General features: G+C 38.1%; 1 protein-coding gene across 2 annotated transcripts in view; it reads right to left on the bottom strand.

Moving 5' to 3' along the window:
* Positions 1-1,274: 1,274 nt before the first annotated feature.
* Positions 1,275-25,444, bottom strand: part of LOC115454881 (G-protein-signaling modulator 2) — a 36,062-nt gene continuing 11,892 nt past the window's right edge. For both annotated transcript variants that reach the window (XM_030183592.2, XM_030183598.2), the window contains exons 8-10: positions 7,746-7,941; positions 7,080-7,217; positions 1,275-6,728 (exon numbers count right to left, since the gene is read on the bottom strand). In XM_030183592.2, the coding sequence (XP_030039452.2) occupies positions 6,678-6,728; positions 7,080-7,217; positions 7,746-7,941 (385 nt within the window). In that variant the 3' untranslated portion in view covers positions 1,275-6,677. The remainder of the gene's footprint in view (positions 6,729-7,079; positions 7,218-7,745; positions 7,942-25,444) is intronic.

Below are 25,444 nucleotides of genomic sequence, written 5' to 3'. Positions count from 1 at the left end.
TTATGAATGTCGTGAATCGTACTAATGTGCAGACATCAATTCCATATGCATTCCCAACATATTTACTTCAACAGACGTAAACGTTGCCATGGTAACTAAAATCTGAGAATCTGGTAATTTTAATTTTGGCATTCAATGAATCATCACAGATTTATTCCGATAGTTCTCTTCACATTCGAATTCAATGTAACTTCAAATTATCATTTGTATAATCCCACTTCTGAATGTAAAACGCTCTTTTTACAGTAAACATTATATTAGCAAAATAATTACAGAATACAATTTTAAACATTCTTTTGACAACGTCCAGCCAGAGAGAATAATAATAGAATAGTCGCCGCGTGACATATCTTCTCTTCTGCCAGCCTGCCCGCGCAGCCGAATACTTCCGGAAACGCCCGATGTCATCGGCTAGGATAGCGGCGCGTAACATAATATCTATCTGAAAACAACAATTCGACAATTCCAATCCAAGACATCATACGCTAGCATTTTTTTCAGTTCAGCAAACAGGTAATAGTCGCTAGGAGCCAAAACTAGAGAACATGGTGGATGAGACATCCACCAAAGTATTTTTGCCAGTCTTAAATCTTTTATGCATGACCAAACAATAATTGCCATTCTGCTCGTTTCTACTAGGCAGTCTATATTGGTGATTAGATACTTTAATGCCAAACAAACTTTGACTGCCTCGGTTGCGTAGGTATAGGCGGCACGAATACTGTTAACGTGCTGTGGTCCTGGATTCGAATCCTGGGTCAAGCCAGAAATAATTGTGGCTGAGTTTTCCATTTTGAAATTTACACGGTCGCAGCTCGGAGTCAGGAGGTTCGCAGTGTGATACCCCCGTCATCGTGCCTCGGAAAGCACGTAAAGCCGTTGGTCCTGCGCCTGATATCTCTCCGGTCATAGCAGATTGCCGTCTATGAGAGTGAAGGAACAGATAGTGCACCTGTATATTGCGCAAACACTCGTGCACTTAACTTTAAAGTCTTACTTATAAACAAATCGCAAAGCTATGCTTAGTTAAAACACAAATTTATGCGATCAGCTGTAAGTCAAAACCCGCCATCTTGCCCTTCAAAGATTTAAACTAGGAACGGGTGATGTTTTTGACAATTCTTAACCACCTCTTTACGCTAAAACAAGTTTATAAGTAAGACTGTATAACTCCTGCGTACCTGGTCGATCTTCTTCCAGATTGGCAGTCATGCTCAGAAAGGATACATAATAAACAAAGTAAAATATCCTATTTATAAAATAAAACAAACGTCATGTATCCAATGCATTTTTGGCATTTATTTTCTACAATAACAAGTACTTACACATACTATAATTCAATACATGAAACACGTTTTGGCATAGTTTTATAACCACGTATGTGGCAAAGATATTAGCGTTTATTCAGATGTAATTTATAGAATTCAATGAAAACACAAGCAAATGGCTCGCCTTAGCAGGTGTTAGGTGGCCGATTAACACGCTGCGATAGATGTGAAATTTGAAGGCGCACATCCGCAGAAACTTCACTTGCAATACAATTTAAACCACACAATGGCTGCCTGGCGGCATTAAGCAGGTGAAACTCATTAAAGTTCAAACAATACTTAATTACCAATGGCGACAAATGTATATCCTATTATTCACGTCTTTATTTTTATCACATTCAGTTATCAACGTCTTTATATTCTCGTGTATTTGGGTGGGGCCAGATTACAGATAACATCAAACATACAAGCAGACAGCCAGTAAATTTAGACAATAATTTATGTATTCTGACACAAAACGTTAATTAGCTCAGCTCAAAATCGACGTTTACGTCTTCTGGCGTCTGGGACTGTCAGCTTTAAAAAATTACGGCTATACAGTTGGTTATTATTAAGCGCTAATTATTCCAGAAAAAAATTTAACGCTTCCAAAAATATTAAAAAAAGCAGCCATACTTTTAATGTATTGACTATGACTATTGACATTACAGCCGCATCATAGTTACGCGAACAAATCGTAAGTGTAATGTAGCGTTCTGTTTGTACTAAGTAGCATAATATAGCAAACATAAAGCGCAATCGTCGCGCGTTGTTTAAGTACACGCATTGTTAAGTAGAGGGCATCAGTCGTTACTTTTACCAGTATCAATGTTAAGTCACAGCCCAAGCTCTGCATTCATTAGGCATTACGCGCAAAGCGTGACTGACTAGTGTTGCCAACATTTTGTACAGTAAAATTGTGTATTAGAAAAATATTAAATGTAATTCAATTGTTTTGAAATGGAAACCGCACAAAATTAAGTTTTTAAATTTTGTTTCTGGATACAAAGGTATATTTAATTATTTTTGGAAACAAAGAAAAAGAAAGTTCGATTGTATGATTGGCAAACCCCATTTTTGATATTATGGCTCAAATCTGACACATGTAGAACGCACTGGCCTTTTGCCTAATGAATCCAAACCTATTTAGTACCAAGCAGGCCTTTTACAGCGCTGTCTTAATCGGCAATAGCACACATGTATCGTGTTATACACAAGCATAATAGAGCCAGGTCGTTTTTGTCGCAAGTGAGTGCGAGCTGTCAACTAAGACTTCGCCTTAGGCTTACAGGTCATACGACATACATTGAGGCACAGCAGCAGCTGCGCAAATACAAATGTTCGTTTCGGCTACATGCACCGGGTATATAATATTACGTACGACGCCTAAACGATTCACCGCGACGATTACGTTCGTAGACGAGGGCGTGCCGAGGTGGAAACAGATACTAGACTATTAGAGGCAGACACTCCCATGCGGTGCGCGGCCGTCACTAAGTGATTGTCGCGCATTACGACGCAGTGACGTCACGCCTGTCTGTCAATTATGCTCTAAGTATAGACGGCGTAACACATCGACGTGGGTCCACCTTTTATTTTATATTGTTACCAACATATGCTCAAGCAATGATCCTCAACTTAATATGGACTCCATTACCGTCGCCAACCGCGCGTCTCACTACGGTATATAAGAATTTTCATTGTATATAATAAAGCTTTAGAAAAAATATGAAAATATAGATAGTGCCAATATGGCCATTTTTATTCGAGATCTAAAATAATCCAACTCCAATTCCAATGTAAAAATAAATAGCATATGCAAAGGACACCACAGAGTCTAAATTATGAGCTCATTTACACAACGCTGGTTAAATAGTAAAAGGAACAGCAGCTATATTCAGGTGGTTATGTATGTAGTCACTACGAATGATTTAGACTTTAGGTCGTGTTATAACAATACGCTGTCTTATAGCACGCTACAACAACCTAAGGGTTTAATTAATAAATAGTAATTCAAAGTGAGCGTTACAATAAATGCGTTTGGAATGAACACAGAGCGACGGAACAAAATTTACTTCACGATAGAACTGGACTATAGGCAGTGTAAAGAAATCGTGGAGATAACAGTAAACTGTACACAAGAAAAGCATTGTTTTTTTTTAACGAAAGGTGTGATTCGAAGGCACGGCATGAAATGATTTGATAATAATTTTTCGAGCCTCACCAGAACTAGTCACGGTTTGGCATTAATACAATAATGGAAACCATCGCGCATTACTACAGTTAATATGTCCAATGTTTGTTTACAATGTCTATAGTAATTGATTCGTACTCTGTGTATGAATGCACTGTCATTAAACACTGACACGGCATTCTTCAGGAGCTTTATCATAAGGAATATAAAGTTTTAAAAAATTTGGCAATGTTTCAAATTTTTCGTCATCGAAAAAATATACTTTAAAGTTGTAAATGTAAAGTGAACTTACAAGGGTAATAAATTGTTTTCAAATATTCACCAAAATATCAGAAAATTCATTGAGAAATAATAAATATATATATATAGCACGTTGTACGAGCCTCAAATGAACATGTGTTGTGGAAGGTGCGAGTTTGCGTGACTGCTTCCCTGCGATACTACTGACTGCCATCTACATAGCCGGTTTGAAGTTAGCCGCGAGAGGCACCAGGTTCAGATCGCAGTGTCAGGGCCCAACTGTTGGGTGGAGCATTGGGAGGATAGTCTTATCCAATCCAATACAAAACTAAACTGGCTAGTTACTTCAGAGGCCATATTAATTCGCATCAGTTTTACCGAAATATAAAGTATAAAATAATGGAACACAAAAGGGAAGAATGGCACATAAACTCGCGTAAATCAGTACAATTAATACAAAAGATATAACCTTAAATATAACTTAACGTCTAAACCGTATAAACTGATCATAATGTATAAATTATTGCCAAAATTGGTGTTAATAATAAATAATTTAAAATCTTCAAAAAACTTCATTAAAATTATCGCCTATACTACAGTAAACCTATTGAAATGAATAAATACAAGTTTAGCAAACTTACTCAAGTATACACACGGCGGTGGGTTGCAGCGCACGCACCGCACCGGCACTGGCCCGACTACTCATTAACAGATATAGTGTCTAATGCAGGTGATCAACAACGCCCTGTTTCACACTGTTTAACTACATGTCATTCGCCGGTAAGGTATAAAACAGGTAATGGAGATGCTTTTTATTTACATTTATTTGGGAGCTTGGCTTTTGTATTTGGATGCCCTATATTACATTGGACGATTAATGATTACCCGGACTGTGTGAAACAGGCCCTAAATTGATTAACTCATTGTGTAATAATGAGTGTGGATGTATACCGACGTGTTGAGACTCGCCTGAGTATATTAGCAGACTAGTGTGTGCGCCGCCACCCACCGACATCAATAAAGTATAAAGCGACTAATCGGTAGTGGCGTTACCTGTGAACACGATGACGCGGATGTACCCGCGGCAGTACAGATATATACCCAAATGGATAAATGTGAGTTTTAATTTATACGCTACAAATTACTTTACAGCCTCCAAACTATAATGCGTCGCCGATCTTCCGTCGCGTGAACTATTGTACGTGAATTGTCTATGACTACAGTTACAAGAAGTCGCTTGTTGCCCTAATTTAATGTAACTGTGGATTTCTTAGTTACATACTAACATTATAATTTAGTATATATTATATTTAGATTGTGCGTTACAGATATCCCGCTTGAAATCTAGATTGTGATACAGAATGCAGCAGGGATACGGAGGAATGAGATGTGTTGTGTACCAACTAGATACTCGCTACCGGTGAACGCGACGGGAGCTCGGCGCCGCGACGCCGCTCTCACTCGGCGAAACACTAAATTATTTATAAAGCAGTCAGTGTTCGTTACGTACCAACTAGTATACTTTGTCATCACTAATAATATGTGTAAATGTTTTTAAATGTAACATAAATCCAGTGAATATTATTAAAGAGTAAAGGCTCGGTGACCCGGCCGTGCCGTTTGGCATTACGCACAACCGTCACGCGCTGGAGTGCGACGCGGCGTCAAATAGTTCAATGACGGGACGCGACGCGCGCCCTTCCTGTGCGCGAGCCTTTACACAAAACTCGCGCGTCGCCCGAGAGATATTATATCATTAAATTTATAGAATAATCTGATTTTATATATTTATACATTAAATATTTATACATTACTGTAATTGACCGAAATGTATGTTGGATTGAACACAGTACAGTGTTCTATATTATTTACATTTACAATACGGGTTGTCACGTGAGATATCACAACCGCTACATTTTTACATAGTATTGTCTGCCAATTTTGATCGACATTACATTACATTCGAGTTAATAATCAAATAGAATTGCAAATAAAATGGAATGTTTGTCAAATAGAAAACAGCAAGATTTAATTAACTATTCGAGAATACATCCTACGCGTTGGTCGGGCCACGTATCTTGAACGCTGCACAAAATTGTACAAGTTGGTTGCGCAGGCGCATGAAAACGGAATTATTGGTAAATTTATATACGGAACAACATGAGATTAGATCACCGTAGTGACGCACAGCACCGCATAATATCGTACTTCGCTCCCTCGCTACCGCTTCTTGGCACAAAACGCTCAAGATCCGCGCCCACTGGTGGGGTTATTCTATAGGCCCTACATTTTCTCCCACAATTAGTCCTCATTAGGCACGAGTCTAGTTTCCAGAGGCGGGGTGGGGTGGGGACAAACGGAAACACCGATCTACTACACATAGGATATTATACACATAGCACATCTACTTGGGGCATACACCTCTGAGTTATCGCACATGACAGACGGTTGCCATAGTTGTTCTCGTACAACCACAACACATACTAGAGAAATCGCAACGTAAAACTGAAGTTTGCCGTTCGATTGCAATAGTTCTCACGCGTGGTTTGCACTATAGAGGATTTCGTAATAAAGGTTTAATTTTAGTTGCTATAATAAAGAATGATAAAAGTCTTAAATACCAACAACTAGAAAGGCCTAGATTGATATTAAAAAAAAAAACTAGTGGAACTGTAAAAATATATGACACGGGTATTAAAAGAAACTGTGGTACCTGTAAGATTCTCTGAGTTCGTAAACTAACTTAAAGTAAGTAAAGATCCTTCTTATGATAACAGCTAAAAGTAAAATGACTGGACCTCTGTCCGCCCTCCGTCTGTCACGTCCGACGGAGATAACTCTCGGCACTAAGGGCTAGTGATAAACATACAAAGAAACATCAATGTAAAGGGCACGAGAGGAGTGCGATACTAAACAGTCGCAGGAGTCAGCGCACTTTACTTCTTGTTGTTGGACGCGTTCTTGTTGCGGTTATCCTGCAGGGGGATCTGGAAGAGGAGAAATAGGTTCATTAGTCTTTTTTACGTTTTGTTCATTGCAGTTAAATAACTAGACGAGAATGACGGTCGCTTGACGGTAAGCTATACGATCGCCCATAAACAATAGCAACACGATACAGTACTGAAATACAATTTACAAAGTACCGCATGACGTTCCACTGCGTTTGTCACCCTGAGAAATAGGATATGTCTCAAAACGCTCAGAGTTTACGCCGGTTACAATGTCTTTTAAAGCGTAACAATATACTATAAACTGCTGTTGGCGATAAAAAATGTGTAAGCATCCATCGCTAAAGCAGGTCAGGGTCTATTGAGTGTTAGCGACTAGTTGTGACTTACAGTAGCGCGCTGGTCCTCCATGCGTCCCGCCTGCGCCCTCATCAGCAGCGCGAAGAAATCGTCGTCGGGCACGGTGCGCGGGCGCTCCTCCGGCTTCGGCCGCGGCATCTCGGTGCGCTGGTCTTCGATGCGCGAGCCCTGACGTTCAAGTATACACTCAATGAATATAAACGTTCAGGGGCCTTATTCTCTATCCCGCACGTTATTTTAACCGTGCGTAACAAGCACGTAACACAACGCATCATGTTTAGGACTATAGAAATTTGGCTTACAGAATACCATTCCACGCACATTTCTCGAAGATAACATGACACAGCCGCGTTACGCGTTTACACTATCATACAGAATAAGGGCCCAGTAACCGAAATGATTTCGTCATTATGGAATAATTTTGTTTTTATACTATAGTTTTGCGATTCTATATTCTCTATGATATTATACTTTGACTTGGTTTTTGTAAGGCACAAACGAAAATGTGTGCAATAGTTGGCAGAAATGTCGAAAAAAAAACGGCGAAAATAAAAAAAATCTACATTTATTTCGTAATATGGGTGCAGGACTTTAATTATTGACGACTTGTTAAACCTTCAAGAAATTCACAGAATTGTTGGAACTCAACCAATCTTCGAGTCAGCGAGTCACTCTTTTGCCCATATGTCTCCTTACCTGCACACGTGCGATCATCTCAAGGAAGTCGTCCTCGGGCTTGGCGCCGGCAGTGTGCTGGTGGCGCAGGCCGGGCAGCGAGGCGCCCTTGCCGTCCTTGGCCGGCTTGGAGGCAGCGGGGCGCAGCTCGGCGCGCTGCGAGTCCATGCGCTCAGATTGCAGCCCGGATATCATGTTCAGCATCGCTTCATTTGAACTGTAATTACAAATAACGGTTAAGGACTTCTTCGGAGTCCTGCTAGTGTCACTTTTTCACTTAGGTATTGGTCTTCAATGCACACTGAAATGGCACCGTTCAGAAGGAAGTCACGGCGTTTAACGTCCGACAATCGTACTCTCTCGGCAGGTAATCACATGTTCGATTAATAATCGGATGCTCTGACGCAGGCGACTGTAGTGCGACTGTAGTGATACAGCATCATGAGAATAAGATTGTCAATGACGCGACAGGGTACAGTAGAACAGATTGTTGTTTTTGGTAGTACACTACATCAGGTTCAAGTGACTATTGCTATTAAATTGTTGTGTTTAATCGTTTCCAATAAAGTGAGAATATTGTCTCACCAAAGTGAGCGACCGACTTATACATCTGACATCCATGACCGGAATCATCTTTTTGTGATTTGGGTTTTCTCAAGTATCGCGTACAAAATAACTCCCCAGAAACTATAATTCAAGAATTTAAACCCGAGTAATCGCTCCGGCGCTTTGCAAACCAATCTTCTTTAATATGTGGTTTGGATTGGAGAAGTGTTTCCGCCAAAAGCGAATGCACACAATTAAACTATTCATTATAATCCTCATAATATTATTTCTGGTAGTGGTATGTTTGTAGGAATATTTTAATTAATTGTTAAGGCTTGAGATGAAGCCAATTGCCTTGAAGAATGGGGCGGAGCTAGAAACTTCTTCCCGCGCTTCACCGCACCCCCGCACCAAAAGATCGTAATGCGCCGCGCCCGCGCTGACCGCGTATCAGTCACGGGCCGCTTATGCTATTGACACTGAGTTGAAAATTTACAGAGTAGTTTAAGTATTATAATAAATTATCAAAATTTTTTACTAATTATCTGTCGATATTCGTCCTGCGATTGTACTCGCGATTTTGCGAATTTGTAAATTTTATAAGTAATTCATACAATTATGAGACAAATCTGTAAAATATTTTATTTATCTATGATTCAATATTTTGTTACTATAAGATAATTACTTATTCAAAGAATAAAATACAATAAGGGACAGCAACAGCAGTGGTTTTATAGACAGATATAAAATTAATAGAGGTACCTACTAGTTTTAAACAGTTTTATTTAAACCAATTTATTTAATTTATTTATGTATTAAGATATTATAATCGAATTGTTCATAGTGATAACGGTTTAAAATTCACTAAAATTTAATTTCTTTTCATACAATATTTTTCTTCGTTTGGGCGGTCGAACATTTTCATTTTCTTCTATTTGCTATATCTATTTCTTGCTATATTATTAGTCCATTGAAATGTTACATTTTTTAGGCCTTACCTTGCGTTTTTTACAGGACGCAATTTTATTTTTTTGAAGTGTAGGGGGCAGTGGCGAAGGGTGAAAATTTTCAAAAGGTAACCCGAGGAAATATTTTTTTCTACAGTTAACATGTAATACGCTGTTCACAATAAATTAAAATCAGTAAAATATCATACTTAATACATAATAATTTCCTTCTAACATAAACATTATTTCTAAACTCTAAATTTAACAAATAATCACATATTTGGAACATAGATACTTATCTAAAAGAGCCCAACAAAAATTAATAATCCACACTATACACAAACACTAATTATACATTCTAAATTATTTAAAAAAATTCGCGCCAATGGCCCAACATTAAGCCGCAAATTCTCGGGTTACCCTGAAGTACACATACACGCACGCACACATGTATTTTTACGTCACTTCCAAAAGATTAGACAAAGACACCGTGCTGCGTGTGAAAGAGACAACAATATCGCGAGGGAAGCTACGCGCGGCCGGGTTCACTTCAAACACCAAGGCGCGAGCACTGCGCGCGAGTTACGATTTAACGAATTGATAATAATATGAACTATGTACCGTAATCGTTGAAGTATTGATTTAATGAAATAAGTAGGTATAGGATGACTTATTTGAATATACTATTAATTATGCTAGTTATATAGTTATGTTTTTCATTTAAATTATTTTAAGTTAATTTACAAAAGGTAACCCGGTAGGAATCGGCTTGTATGGACGCTTCGCCACTGGTAGGGTGGGTCAGTGTAAAGCTAAAACCAAGTTTGTGGGGTCGCCACCCTTGTCCCACGGCCGCCATCTTGAAAATAGAGGTTGAAATGGTTTTTACGATGTATCTCTTAAACTATTTATCTCACAAAAAAATTGTAGAAACATTTTTTGTTGCAAATTAAATTCTCTACAACTTTGGTCCAGTAACCTTTTGTCGTAGAACTATAAATAAAAAAGTTATAAGCGAAAATGTTAAGAAATTCAATGTTAAGCAATTTCCATTGCAACGTCATCAGAACGTGTGTTTATAAGGGTCATAATACTTTATTTTGTAACCCCTAAGTTTGAATAGTTTTTACAGACCACGTTTCTTCCGCCTCTGTTTACTTCCCATTTCGAGTAAAACTAATTTGTCTATTTTTGAATACCACTAATAAAATAATATACTAACTAAGTACCTACTACCTATACGTCACAATACTATTGTACACTAAAGCTGCCAAAATTTTAATATTCGTACGGTAATATTAATAAAAATAATTTGATGTGCTGAGCTAAGTGATATAGGTCCATCTAGCAACATGGCTCGCCCCGCACTGACTTTATGGGCGAATGCGGGGATGCCATTGATCGAATTCTTAGTAAGATTAATTTTTAATTTATTACAAACGAAATTCAACATATTTTTGTAAAGTAACAAAATAATATCATTGCAAATAATATTATTAACAAGTGAATAAATTTTAGTGCTGTTTTTTTTATAAATTAAGTGATTAACATGGTTTTACCTGTCAAAGTTAGAGGAGTTTTGATGATTCTTTTTCACTCTATCTTATATTGAAAGAAAAAAAAGAAAATAATAAAATCACTTCTCATATCCTAAAGATACAGCCTGTTTTTTTTTAAGTGTTCGCTTCATAAATATCAACAAAAAGTGGTTTCAAATGCACGCATGTTCGGCATTTTTTTGAAATAGCAGTCTTAAAACGTTTTTATCTTTTACTTTTTTGTGTTAGTTAAGATCAGTATCCGTCAAGGAGATCGTAGTTGACGACATCATTTTATATGGACCACACTAGAAGCACCAGCTTTCAAATAAAACAAAATCATCCAAATCGGTTCACCTAGTCAAAAGTTCTGAAGTAACAGACATAAAAAAAACAAGCGAATTGAGAACCTCCTTCTTTTTTGGATTCGGTTAAAAAGAATGCATGATATACCTAATGCAGATCATTATCACTCATTTTCAGATTTTTTGTATTTTAATTTATTTAAAACCAATGCTGATGCGAATATCCGGAACATAAAATTATTGAATTTTAACATTAAAAAACTTTAAAATGTGAAATTAAGATTAGTGTGCATCAAGGAGTAAATAATAATAATATAATATCAGCCCTGTATTACATACTGTTCCACTGCTAGCCACGGGCCTCCTCTACTACTGAGAGGGATTAGGCCGTAGTCTACCACGTTGGCCTAGTGCGGATTGCTAGACTTCAAAAACCTTCAAAATTCCTATAGAGAACTTATCTAGTACGCAGGTTTCCTCGCAATGTTTTCCTTCACTGTTAAAGCAAGCGATAATTCACAAAGAATACACATGCAATTTTTTTTTGAAAAGTCACAAGTGTGTCCCTTTCGGATTTGAACCTGTGGACACTCATCTCGGCAGTCCGTTCCACACCCAGCTAGTCTATCGCTGCTCTTAACAAGGAGTAGATTTTATTAATTGTTTATTCGATAGAATGCATTTGGTAGAATAGCGACGCTGTCGCCTGTCTGCTCCAATAGTTTTCTAGTTAGAGTTTCCTAGAAACCGCGCGGAATTGAATTTCTCCGTTATAATAAATCCCGAGAAATTTAAAACAGATCGTTTCAAACTAAATAGAAATCCGACGAGACACGACAAGGTCTAAACTCTAACGTATAATTTGAATAAACAAAGATAGTCAGTAAAAAGAGCGCAATGCTTTCTGTTTCAAAAAGCATTCAATATATGTATTATCGTAAATTATATTAATATTACTAAGATTTTGTTACGCATGTCATAAAACTCAAGATTACTTTAGGTGGCGTGGCTGGGTTAATCTAAATGTTTCCACACGTCTACTATCGGCCTTCTTCTACTTTAATTTATTTATACTTATAGCATACATATCGAAGCTAAGAGCCTATTCATGAAAATCTGTACATCACTTTAACGGATATTGTACCAATATTTCCAAACACTATTCTTTTAAGTTTCTGCAGTGTTGTAAAGAGGATAACTTAAAAACATAAATATAAAATTTGGTTGCCTAATGATAAACGAATAAAAAATATAAAAAAGGTAAATATTATCTAGAGCACGGGTAGTGTCGCTCGGCACACGTAATAGTATTAAATGGCGGCACGTTGAGTCGCCTTACCTATACGTAATAAGTAGTTATGAGGTACTGTGTGTGAACTCGATCAAAGGGCCGGGACCGCAGGCCAACTTCGGGAACTTCAACACAGCTACAACCAAAATTACATAAATAGGGGATCATGCAGGAGCGCAACTACTGTGGAGTTAGTGCAGTGCACAGTTCGCGCCCGAACTGTCATGCAGGCCCTTTTTATAGGTCACCATCATGGGACAACTACTAAAGCCATTGACGTATATTATATAGACACGAACGTCCATATAAACTATTTGTTTAAAATCTGAACTAAAATGGCAACCAAAACGTCACTGTTATAACCTATTTATTCATTTGAACAAATAATTTTACTTATTTGACTAATATTTTTTATTCAAACCCAGATACACTTAGACTCGAGTTCTTATATCATTCACCATACTAAAATCAGTTTGAATGGATTGCAGTTCAATTCAGTTGAACACAGTGAATGTTTAGAACGCCAAATCTAGTACGTAGTACATAAATTATATATCAATGACTACAGCATTTTTTTGCTCCCGCCTGGCTCCTCGCATCGGTTAAACCACCACTGGACATGTTACACCCACTGGTCCAGGAGGGCCGCTTTTTAGTAGCTGGACTCTTGAGCACTTTGTTAAACCACCGGCTTATGTTTCGGAGGTAACGAACATTATAGCAGCCATAGAAAAACTACTCAATGTCACATGTTTGTATTTTGTATTTTTATTGAATAACAACGTGTTCCTTTTTTGTTTTTCCATGTAACGAGTATCGGAATAACGGGAAACCAGAAAATACAACTAGTGAGGTAACACAGCGGACAGGCGCTTCCATACAAAATGACGTCACGGGAACATTGTCAATGAAAACAATGCAATGGAGAGCTAATGAATACTGTTGCGTCCAACATGTTAGAAAGGACTTTCCACGGAAGTTTTATACGCATGTAATACCCGGATCAATACACGAGTCACAGCATTATAGATGAAGTAACACAATGGAAAATTAGATAATTAGCGGATATATTCGCCGTGCAACGTGCGCCGTGACAAACCCAACGTGAGACACTCATTTACCGAGTAGGAAAATTACGTAAATATTACATAAACATGATATAGTGTCGTTTTTAACGAGTAATCCGAAATGCATCATCATGTAAAGTTTTTTATGCAATTTAGTGAGAAGACATGGCAAGTCCTTGGCCGATGGTAAAGACTACTAGCATAATATCAAACAGAACTACTAGTAGTTCTTGGCATTACATTGCGTTCCTCATCGTGACGTTAAATATTAATAATACAACTGTCAACCAATATAAATTATAAAATATTCCTACATCCGGAACTCAATAAAACAACAAAATTATGTTTGTAAATGTAGGCGTATGCACGCTGTACACTGTTTTTTAGTTTTTATAAATGTTTTAGTATTATTGCTTTTTTTTTCATTAATTTTTAGTTGTTAAATACTTTTATGTGGTTTTTCTCCGCATTATTACGGTGATGTGCGTGTATTAGCTTATATAATTAATCAGACTTTGTTTACAAAAGACTTATCAAAATATATATATATATATATATTTAAAAATAAAATTATAAAAGATTCAATGGACAATTGATGACAAAAAATAAAGCCCGGAGTTTCTTTCTGCCTTTCTTCTTCGGGTAGTCGTCGCTTAGGTAGCTAGTGAAAGGCTGGTAGGTTAGCTAGGTTAGGAATTTTATTGTCCTCACCGGTGAGGATCGCGACGCCTTTCTCCCTTATTATTTATTTAAAATTACATATATACATCATTTTATTTCTTCTTCCCTGCCAGCCCGAGCCGGCTTCTTTGTTTACTATATTTTTCATTTATTTTGTTTTCAATATAAATTGTCTTTGTTTATATAAGCTAATTTAATTAAGTAATAATTAAATATTCTCATGTACCTTAACTTATCATAAGTGCAACTATGTTCGCCTACGTGATGATTAATGCATTTTATTTTTATAATAATGTATCTACAATGTTGCTTCGCAACAGAAATGGGCGTCCCTATAAAATAGGCAGGTAAAGCCAAGTACATCCGCCGGTGCTAGTTCCCTAGGACACGCCCATGCACGGGGTCGCATTTGTCCCGGGATATTTTATGGCGTACTCCCCTCGTCCCACCCTAAGATGGTTCCTTCTCCTTCCCCCACACTTAATTCCCATAATATCCCCTCCTAACTTTCCTCCAGGTCCCTGCAGTCGCTCAGCCTGCGTATTCCAGTATCCATTGCGCGGGTTTCGCCTGTTGTTTAAAAATAATAATAATAAGTGTAAAGGCGTTCATTGCGACTTCTACCCAAACATGGAGAGTTACGTAAGTGAATATGCAAATAAAAAAGCAATAGAATGCTAATGCTGGCCCGAATCTCGATGCAACTGACCCGTGACAGCGTCCCCGTCTTTTGACAGCGAGTGACCTGTTGAGCCTATTCTATGTCATGCATAATACCATCTCGATGAAATGTGCCATTGATGACCTGTCTGCGCATACAATACGGAAATAATGCACTGGCGGTTATAATATTCACAACAGGGTAATAGCTGGGCAACTTTGTAACACTTTTACATCTATCTACATTTTGGATGAAGGATATAACACAGAGGTGTAGTGTGTGTTGTCGATAACTAGTGATATTAACTAATGTATATCACTCTTACTTATAAACTTGTTTTAGCGTTTAGAGGTGATTAAGAAATGCTTAAATAGCTGTCAAAAACATCACCGGTTTCCTAGTTTAAACCTTATTAAGCGGCAAGATGGCGGATTTTGTCTTTCAGCTGATGCTGATCGAGTAAATTTGTGTTTTAATAAGCATAGCATTGCGATTTTTAATAAGAACGGCTGTATACATATGTCGATGTATTACAGCATGATCTAGCGACCGCTGATGGATTTTACATTTCTTCAAAATTCAAATTTCAAGTTGCATTACGATGTTTTGTTTCACTTTTAAATAGCAATACAATTGATAATTATGAATGAACGCTAAGTTAAAAACGGTTACTGAGAAAACCCCACATTTGTTAAATTTTGGCCAAGCAGCGGACAGGACGGGACAGCCGCGCGATGCTGGCGTCATGTGAACAGCTATCATTCCTGGCTAGGCAGACGTTATACTGAATTAGTTGTGAATATTCAATTCGAGCTGCGGCTTTTCGTTTAGTTTCTACGCTAAACCATTTTGGGAACTAATATGATATTTCAAAATTCACATTCATCAAACGCGCGACGTCAAAAAATAATTGTTAAGTTTTCTGAAATGTTTTAATACTCTGGGTACTGTTTTTTCCCGTGATAGAAAACTTTAAAAAAGACGAATGAAATCGGTTAAGTCGGTCTTAAGTTGTGGCGTAACCAAGTAAAATAGGGAAAGACTACCTTGGTGGCGTAGTTATACGACGATACAAATGCAGTGCTAAAGGTCTCTGGTTCGATCACGAGTTTACACTGACACTGAGAATAAGGCCTTAGTTAAGACAGGATGTGTCACATTGAGTCGTCGCGCTCGCCACTCGACGTCACTAATGGCGTCGACAAACAGCGGACGCGGCAGCGCGACACGACGCTGGTGCTCGACTCTATGTGAAGTCGAGCGGCGAGCACGACGGCTCTATGACATATTCAATATTAACTAAACTAATACATTATATTACAACTGTTCATGTCCCGCTAGCGTCGCGTCGCCGTCTTGTCCCGCCCCCGTCGGCTGTTTAAGCAAAACTTTTTTTTTATGTTACTTCCGTTTGTCAGCCTGTCTAGGGTCCGTTTATACAAACACAGTGGTCTTTCGGGTGAGCGCTTTAGGCGGTCGCAACCCTTTGAAATTAAGTGACCATGCTGAGGACAACCCACTAAGGGGTTACAAATCCCGGCTTAAAACGGATACTGGGAGAGGATGAGACATCATCGATTATGGGATAAGCGTACTAACGGTCTATCCCTTACCGTATGATTAGCACGCGGGTCAGAACTATTTGAAAGGTCGGGGGGAAGGGGAACGCGGCGAAGTCATCGGCGGCGAGGACGGAACTGCGGTCTTGTGTAGTGTTGGAGTTTCAGGAATTCGCTTTTACGGCGAATGCCCAGAGTGATATCGTCCTTTGGATCGGTCAGAATAGAATGCGGCCGTCTCCATTTAGCAAATTTTTACGGACTAACATGTTCGGATGGTTTACCGCCCGATCGAAGAAGCGTGTGCTGACCATTTGCATATAGTGCTTTATGGTCGGCATTTTGATGTGAACGTGAAGGTTGCGGTTGCGAACGTATGACGGGACGCCAAATATGCGTCTTAAAAAATTGTTTTGCAAGACTTGCAGACGTTGAAGTCGAGCAGGCGGTATGTGCCCGAATGCGGGCGACGGATGTGTCATAATCGGCCTAACACACGTGGTAAAGATCTGAATCTTGTTGCGGATGCGAACTTTAATGTTACACTCGAACAGTCAGTGTTGGTTCGAAAGCGCGGTCATGTCACGCGCCGACGCGACATCGGCACAGATGTGAATAAACAACTGCATAGGCAATTGTTTAAATGTGTGTCACGGGAATAAATACGGCGCATATTCCTGACGAAATGAAATGAAATTCCTGACGCTGTAGCACGGTATCAAATCCTGTGTTGTGGCCCGTGGGTAATTCAGTTATCACTATCGATCGCTTTGGTGACCCATTGGGCGGTTATGTGGGGGTCACCGGTCCTACGACCAAAGGTTAAGCCATCCGGTGAAATTGTAAATGCGCCACATCCTACGAGAAGATATACATGGTCGGAGTTTCTGCGCAAGCAACTTCCCGAAGCATCCATCACTAATAAACATTCGTGTTAGCACGCCAACACACTTTGGCCCTTTTCTACTATTGAGAAAAGACAGAGCATGCTACCGCGATAGCCATCGCCATCTTGATTTGTTAATTAGTCTTTACCTCTATCGAGTCCGGTAGCTGGCTATTTGTGAATACCAACTGCTTTCTGCCTGTGCTGGATGGCGGACAACGCCTTAGCATCTAAGACCTTAACTAGAAACGGGTAACGTTATTTAGTTTATATTTGGCTAAACATGAGAATGGTATAGGGCCATTATCCTTACCACTCAATGATAAACATAGGACAAGGGTTAGGCACTCGTTGGCCTACAAGGCTCACTTTGTATTTAGACAAATAAGCGGATATTATTCCTTACCCTGAAATGGTTGAAAAGCTTGTTTAGCAACTATGCCCTATTCTATAAAAATACTTTTCGTTAGGAGTTTTTGTCAATTCATTGTAATGACAAATCGCGAGACAACATGAAGTCAATAATAACACAATAACACTCCGATATGATCAGATATTGAGTTGTTTGGACACTCGAGTCGAGCGCGATAACACTCCGCTTGCAACCATACAAATTAGGGATTGTACCTAAACGAACTAGGGCGGAGGTGCAACAGTTTTTCATTGCGGTTATTATTGAAGATTTAAAAAATAAGCCATTTCGTGTCGTTTTATATATAAACCAATAAAACAGCGCGGACCAGAGCGACGGCGGGCAAAGGTTGCGCGAAATAAATGTCGCCTTCAGGCGTAACCTCTGCAATTCCATTTCCGATCATTGGCGAAGAGCATTTAATGAAAAAAATAAGAGTTACAAATATAAAACCGCAATAAAATTAACAGAAAAACACAAAACGGTTTCAAACGAATCGAGTCGAGTACACTTTTATTTTTATTTACTTTTATGTCGCGTTGCGAGAAATTAATAACAAAACTTACTATTTCTACCTGTTTGTATTTTTATATATTTTTGTTTTGATAAACCGAAAGCAAAAACTCGATGCTCTTCCCAGAACGAACGGTCACGAACAATTCGTTCCATACTTGTTGGCAGTAACGCGAATTTCGGGCGGGAATATGCAGATTTACGAATAAGTAAAAACCAATAAAAAAAAAAACATTTTAAATCCTTTTGATAAAGAATAGATTACCAAAATAATTCTTATTTAATTGTCTATCTAGTAGTGTTGGTTGCAAATAAAAAAAATGTGAACTTTAGGAGGAGACGCGCGGTATCAATAATTATTTTAGTAGCACTTTTAATTAAGAAATGAACGACACAATAAATTTGTAAGAACGAAAGTTAAAAATAACTTATTGGAGAAATATGATCGTTTCTCTTCCTATATATTTTATAAAATTCGAAAATAGCTTCTAAAAATAAGTTTTGCCATGGGGAGGCCATTATGACAAATCTTAAGTAAGAATTCGCGCAGAGACACAGCGGGCACTCGCATGACACTCGCGCATATATATTTTGATGTAAAAAACTCACAATTAGCAGTTATTTAATTAGTTAAGCTTGCATTTTATAACAATAATTTCACTAAGGACTTCACTATTTAACTAAGGACTTGTATATAACAAATGTTTTAATTAATAAAAAATGCTCTAAAAACGGTCGTATCACAATAGGTCAGTACCAATGCGTTCAGAGGTAATTCTCACAAATAATATTATTAAATATTGAAAAATATTAAAAAAAATAAAAAAAAAATGTTTTTGCCAATGTACGTACGTACGTATTTTATTCTGTGTTATAGTATTATAGAGGATCTATGAAATGTGAGTATCACATATTATTAAAATTAATAAATAAATAGCTCTTATCACAAGTACAAAAGATAAACAAACGAATCAACAAAATATTAACTGCAACCAAAAAACTTTCTACAAAAAAAAAAAAAACAAAACGCAAATAAATCACATAAATGCAGTATTGTTTACAATGCAGGTCGTATTGAATAAGCCGGATGTACAATGCAAGGGCGGAGGGTATGTGGTACGTACTCAGCGGAGTCCTCCTGCGCCTTCATGGTTGTCGGCAAAGCTGGCGAGTGGCGAGTGGTGAAGTGTAGAGGTGTAGAGGTGTCGGGGTGTCGAGGTGTCGAATGAGACGATCCGCGAGCTCAGCGCATCGGCGGCCGCGCGACCACTGCGCCGCCACTGCGCCGCGCACGTCCACTCCTCGCTACTACGCGCCGTAGGGGCGGAACACGGCCGCGACTCGCGCGACTAAATCGTCGCAGCCACATACAATATTTACGACTATCAAAGCTTTACACGCGTACAAATTAAATCACCGCCGGGTTAACAAGCTATTACCTTCCGATACAGGCTACAGGCTAATCGTCCGCTATATTTGACTTATATTCAGGTCACTAAATTAGTACTGTAGGTGATACTAAACTTGTACACGTCGACATAGTTATAGCATTTTTTATAGAATTCAATAAAATGTATCTGTGATAGGTATAAGTAAATTATTTTTGCTAATCGCAAAAAAAGTACTTAAATGTTTTCCGAGAGGTCATAGAACGAGATATGAATAATTGTATAGTAGATGCTACTATTTGTGCTATTCATAAGTAAATGGATGCAGGATATAAAACATATACAAAAGATGAGCGTTTCCATAAAAATCAAGCACGGGAATTAAATTGTTGAGTAGTCATGTACAATAGAAGCATCAAGAAACTCTTTAGCCATTGGTAAAGGATTGAGAAATTATTATACTTATCCAAGTTTCGCACATATATAATAATAATCTTAATATTACTAATTATTTTTTCTGTACACGGTTACGCTAATTGAACAATATAGTACAAAACAGATTTGTACCCTCTGCATTGTTAAAAATAAAAACTGGTTATAAGAAATCAGGGCATAACAATGCATTGAGTTTTTTTTTATATTTTCCTTCACCGTTAAAGCAAGCTATAATTCACGAAGAATACACATATAGTTTTAGAAAAGTCTGAGATGTGTGCCTTTAGGATTTGAACCTGCATACATCTCGGCAGACCGTTCCACATCCAACTAGGCTATTGCCGCTTTTACTATATATATCATTTATAAAAACCTGACGGTGAGTTGTAATTAAAAGCAGATCGTCGGTTAAGCTTGAAACATACACTCTTTGTATACCTCGAAGTAGTGCACGCAAAGATCTTTATATCTTTGGTTTGAGTTAGAAACTTTGTCTATACTGCTTCATAAACTCAAGCCTGAATATAAAGAGGTGAGAGATTTGTGTAGTTTTTGTTAAAATATGAACTTGTGCGATACTAAGCGACAGTTATAGATGATATAACCTGTTATACTATAGTACTATTGAGTATATTTTGGTACTCATAATATTTTTTTAACGTTTTTTGATTAAAACAAAAATGTTAATTGACTGATCGATGATTGAATTGATCAATGTTATGACTCTCTGACTCTTTACAACAATAAGAATATTAAGATATATAGATTATAAAATAAATAAAATTAAAAATAAAATGCTTTATTTGTCACGGAACATCAGTGGAACATAGTTGCACTTATGATAAATCAAGATGCATGAGAATAATTAATTATTACTCCAATTATTCGCCTACCTACATATATACAGGTATTTTATATTGGACATAAAATAGATCGAAGAGTACAAAGTAAATAAAGAAACCATCTCGGGCTGGCAGGAAAGAAGAAATAACAAAATGTATACAATGTTAGTGAAGGTAAAGGGACGACCGCCTCGCAATCCTCACCGGTGAGGACGATGTTCCACGAGGTATTTTCAATTTTGCGACTCTAGAGAATAATATTTCAAAATTATTGAACATTTTAAACATTCTCGTATCTGTTTTCCAGAAACTGTCCAAACTTCAAAGCGACATACATTTTCATAGAGGAGGGATTATAAAGGATAAAGTGAAAGGTGGGTAGTTTGTAACCGCTGCCGAGTTCGAAGCGCAACGGCGAGCGTGTTTGCAACTACCGAAGAGAATGCAATGCAGTATTTAAAGCTGGTATTTGCGTCTGAATTTGTATATCACCTGTAACGGAAATATTTGAACTTTATGAAAAATATGTGTATATTGTAAAAGTTTTCTACTGACGTACATGTTTCACATCCGACGCCACGTATCGTTAGTCGCCAGTTATGACACACGGTCTGAACTGTTGTGAAATGCGACTGAATTTTGAGGAATGTCGGTGGAAGCTGCGTCGCATAGGCGACAACTAATTACGATGAAGTTGGGTTGCATAGACAACAGTTAATTGGAATCAAGTTGTATCCTGTAACAGTTAATTGGAACCTGGCGTTGTATTGTTCTGTGCATGCTGCCACGCGAAGTCTACCTGCGTCCTACTTATTCCAGTTTTCCTAATTATCGCAACAAAACCTCATTAAATAGGTCAACGGAAAAATTATACGTCGGTTTCGATTTTACATGTCGCTGATAAAAATAACTTCGACGATAGCGACGACTCTAAAGATGAAATTAGACACAAACACGAGAACGCGTTGCGAAATCGTTCGTGCGTGTCTGACGGCGTCCACCAACGTCACAGCTCGCACTACAGTCCAGCGTGTCGACACAATAGCAGCTGGAACACGACGCCAACTCGGCGCATTGTGTAGATACGGAGATGATGTCGTGATAACGGCTCTGAAGTGTCCGTATACTGTGATAATAAATCGAATCGCGCCCCGGCAAGTGTTCCGCATGATTACCCTCACTGGAATGGCCGGTGACAGGTTACGCCAAAATTACTAAAAAAAATTAGAATATTTTACGTTTCCCGAAGCCATGTTTTAATTTATTATACTAAATAAATTATTATTAAGTTCATTTTAAAATTGTTTCCAGATCACTCGCGAAATTCTTTCAAATTAGAAAAAGGTTGGCAACAGTGTGATGTTGTCCTAATTTACAAGCGTAACCCTAAAGTTAGACAAGTTAACGTCAACATTCGACAACCAGTCACCGGCGGCGACACTCGGCAACAGTGTCGCGTTTGAAACGTTCTGACAGCCGCGTACGACCGAGCGGTTTGTTCCGCTTTATGATGGCTCCATTCAGGCCATCCATCGGCGTGGAAAGATATTGTCCCTGTACACTAGGTAGTAGGTCTTTCGTGGGCGAGATTCCGTCTGAGTTGGTATCATTGCTTTATCTATTTCGGCCAAGCCGACCGGGAGCACTTTCGTCCCGCTCAAAGGCTATTGTTGCCGATGCAATTATCTACTAGGCATTGTAATAACATATAACGCTCCATGTAAATGTAAGCAATAGAGCATGGTGCAGAAATTTGTAATTCAAAGTTGGCGGCATCACCGTGTATGGGCAGACCAGCGACTTCCTTGTCGCATAAGTAAAATCAAATTATAGAAACCGACTAAAGATTTTCAAAGAACTAGGTTAGAAAAATAGAATGTGGCTCGTGCAATAATACGTCATCACCGCCGGCAATCACGAAAAATCCCAAAAGAATGCAATGTGGAAAATGTTTATTTAACGTCAATTTACAATTACACATGCCCATATCCATATCCAGTAGTTTGCGTTATTGCTGCTGTCACACAAAAAATAATGTTAGAACTACTTTATATGAAACGGCGCCATGGTTTGGCTAGTAGCTTATTCTGGCGAGTCTCATTCGGGGGTGCCCAATTCTCATACCCAGTAACGAGAGTACATCGCTTTTCGTCGTCGCTATTATATTGGAACAAAGCTGCTTTAACAGAGACAATGTAGTAAGTAAGGCAGCGTCTTTCGATTCTTTGTTCAATAATGTTTTCCATACATCATGCCCCCTACGGAACTCCAGCGGCGACGGGTGTTGCGTCGGCCGGCTGAGACCAGGCGGCTTAGCACACGTCCCAAACGGCGCCCCTGATCACCCGCCGCGCGCCCGCTAATATACTACCATTATCTCTTATCACAACCGAGTCCGATCAAAAACAAACGCACACGCAAGAGTAACACGCAGGCAGGGGCCAACAACACGTACACGTTAAAACTTTTCACTTATCATCTAGTATCGGTTATTCTCAACAGTATGATGTACTAAGTATTATAAAGAGATAAATTATCTTTTAATAATCATAACGTATAGGCTGTTTTATTAATAAGATCGAATCGAAATCGAAATCGAAAATAAGATCACCACCCACACCGCTATGTATCCTGGAGTGTGCTAACACATCACAAGTAAATACTTTTTTTTATCTATTATCCGTGTATAGTAGCACCCTGTACATTTTATCCTGCTGAGACAATGGCAATAAATATTTCTAGAGAAAAACTATGAGGCATTCTGATATCGCTATAAACATCGATATATTCATAATATGTTCGATAATATTAAAAATAACCGAGATAACAAATCCTTTACTATCAACTTCACCTATGACGTGTTGTGTATCATTCTAGAATGAGTATAAACGTTGATGATAGCAGGCATCTGCCGATTATTCGCGGACATCTGTTCGCGAATATTCGGTATTTAACGGTAATGGTTAGATTGTAAGTTCGCTACGACAAAGGGCATCCATAGTCCATAATAGTTCATATCTCATACGCTTCAAGTGACCGTCCTGAGCCGAGGTTCGTAAACCGTTAGTGGGTTGCCCTCGGCATGGTGGCTTAATTTTCAAGAGTTGCAAGCTCCTAAAGCACTAACCCAAAAGTTCCGTGTGTAAGTATAAGCCAGCCCTTGCCAGTCAAAAACCTATTGTCAGATTAAAAAAGAAAAAATATGTTCGCGACAGGTATATATAATTCGCCATTGATATTTTCTTTTCTTGGCATGATAGCATAGCGGGGTGACGTAAACACCATGAAACGAAATAAATGGTTCAAACAGGCACGTATACAAGGCCTGACCCCGCACTAAGATACAAGGTTTGCATCGCGTGTACTATTTGTAGTACTATCATTTATGTTCTCGTATCTTCTTACGTTTTATTATGACATTTTTGGATCAATACATAAGTAAAAGCACCACATATCGTTTTGATGCATATACAAGTTTAAAATGTGTCTCTGTTGTAAAAATAAATCCTATTAATTATTTATTTATTTAATTTATTGGATCGCCAGTGGGTACATTAAGAACAAGAGAAAGCAAACACTCAAATCAAACTACCCAGTTACAGGGAACCACAACTAACATAAAATATTACTTCGGACATAATTTACACTAAAGGATTACAGAGTATTATTTAATTATGCCAAAAATAAAGGTAATACCAAATCTATAAAAAAAACTAATGTTATAAATACAAAAGTTTGTGAGGATGGATGTATAGATTTATATATGTTTGTTCCTCACTGAACGGATTTGGTTGAAACTTTACAGTTATATAGGTTCTACATCAGAATAACACATAGGCTACAATTTATAATGATTTTGTTTATTTTGCTCATTATATAACGATAAATATCAAGTACATAAGTCAGAAAATAAAATGCTATCTTGGCGTATACTGCGTAAACTGTTGGAGTTAGACAAAAATGATGTACCGTAGGATTGTTTGTCTTAAATAGTTCTAAATAAAAGTCCTCGACAGCAAATATCTATCTTTTATGTGGAAGACATTATGAAACAAAATAGTGAGCCATAAATATAATTAAATCGGATACTTTTTTTACGATGCACAAGCGGGAATTCATCCCGAAAAACTGCTTCACGCCGGAGAAGCCGCGAGCAAAATCTATTTCATTATATTTTATAACCAAAGGAAAAAACAAATTAACATAAATGTTCTCTGTCACATTAAGACAGAACATTCTTCTACTGGTATGTGGTAGTTGGTGAGTGCGTCATGGCAGAGTTAACTTGCGAGTTAATAACTGTAGATTTCTTTTCATAAAATTAAAAACCAAAGGAGGATCACCATTTTTGTTAGCAGTTCTCATTAAAGTGACCAATAGAGTATAAACATGTTTCTATTTTTTATTCTGGCACCGCAAAAAGACTGCACTGCAAGTGATGGTGAGCGCCATGTCAAGAGAACGGTACGGCGGAAGGACTCGGGATCATAGGAAGAAGGGAACACGCGCACATCCAAACCATTCCAAAGTCTGATTGTGCGCCAAAGAAAAGAGTTGGCGTACCTATGCCGTTCAGACCGTGATGGTTTTAACTATCAAGCTGTAGTTTCGCATGCCAGCGCGCGTGGTTCTACTGGGGAGGTTTTAAA

The sequence above is a fragment of the Manduca sexta genome, chromosome 27 (genome assembly GCF_014839805.1).
Source record: "Manduca sexta isolate Smith_Timp_Sample1 chromosome 27, JHU_Msex_v1.0, whole genome shotgun sequence".
NCBI classification, from domain to species: domain Eukaryota; kingdom Metazoa; phylum Arthropoda; class Insecta; order Lepidoptera; family Sphingidae; genus Manduca; species Manduca sexta.
This window is presented reverse-complemented; position numbering and strand designations above follow the sequence as displayed.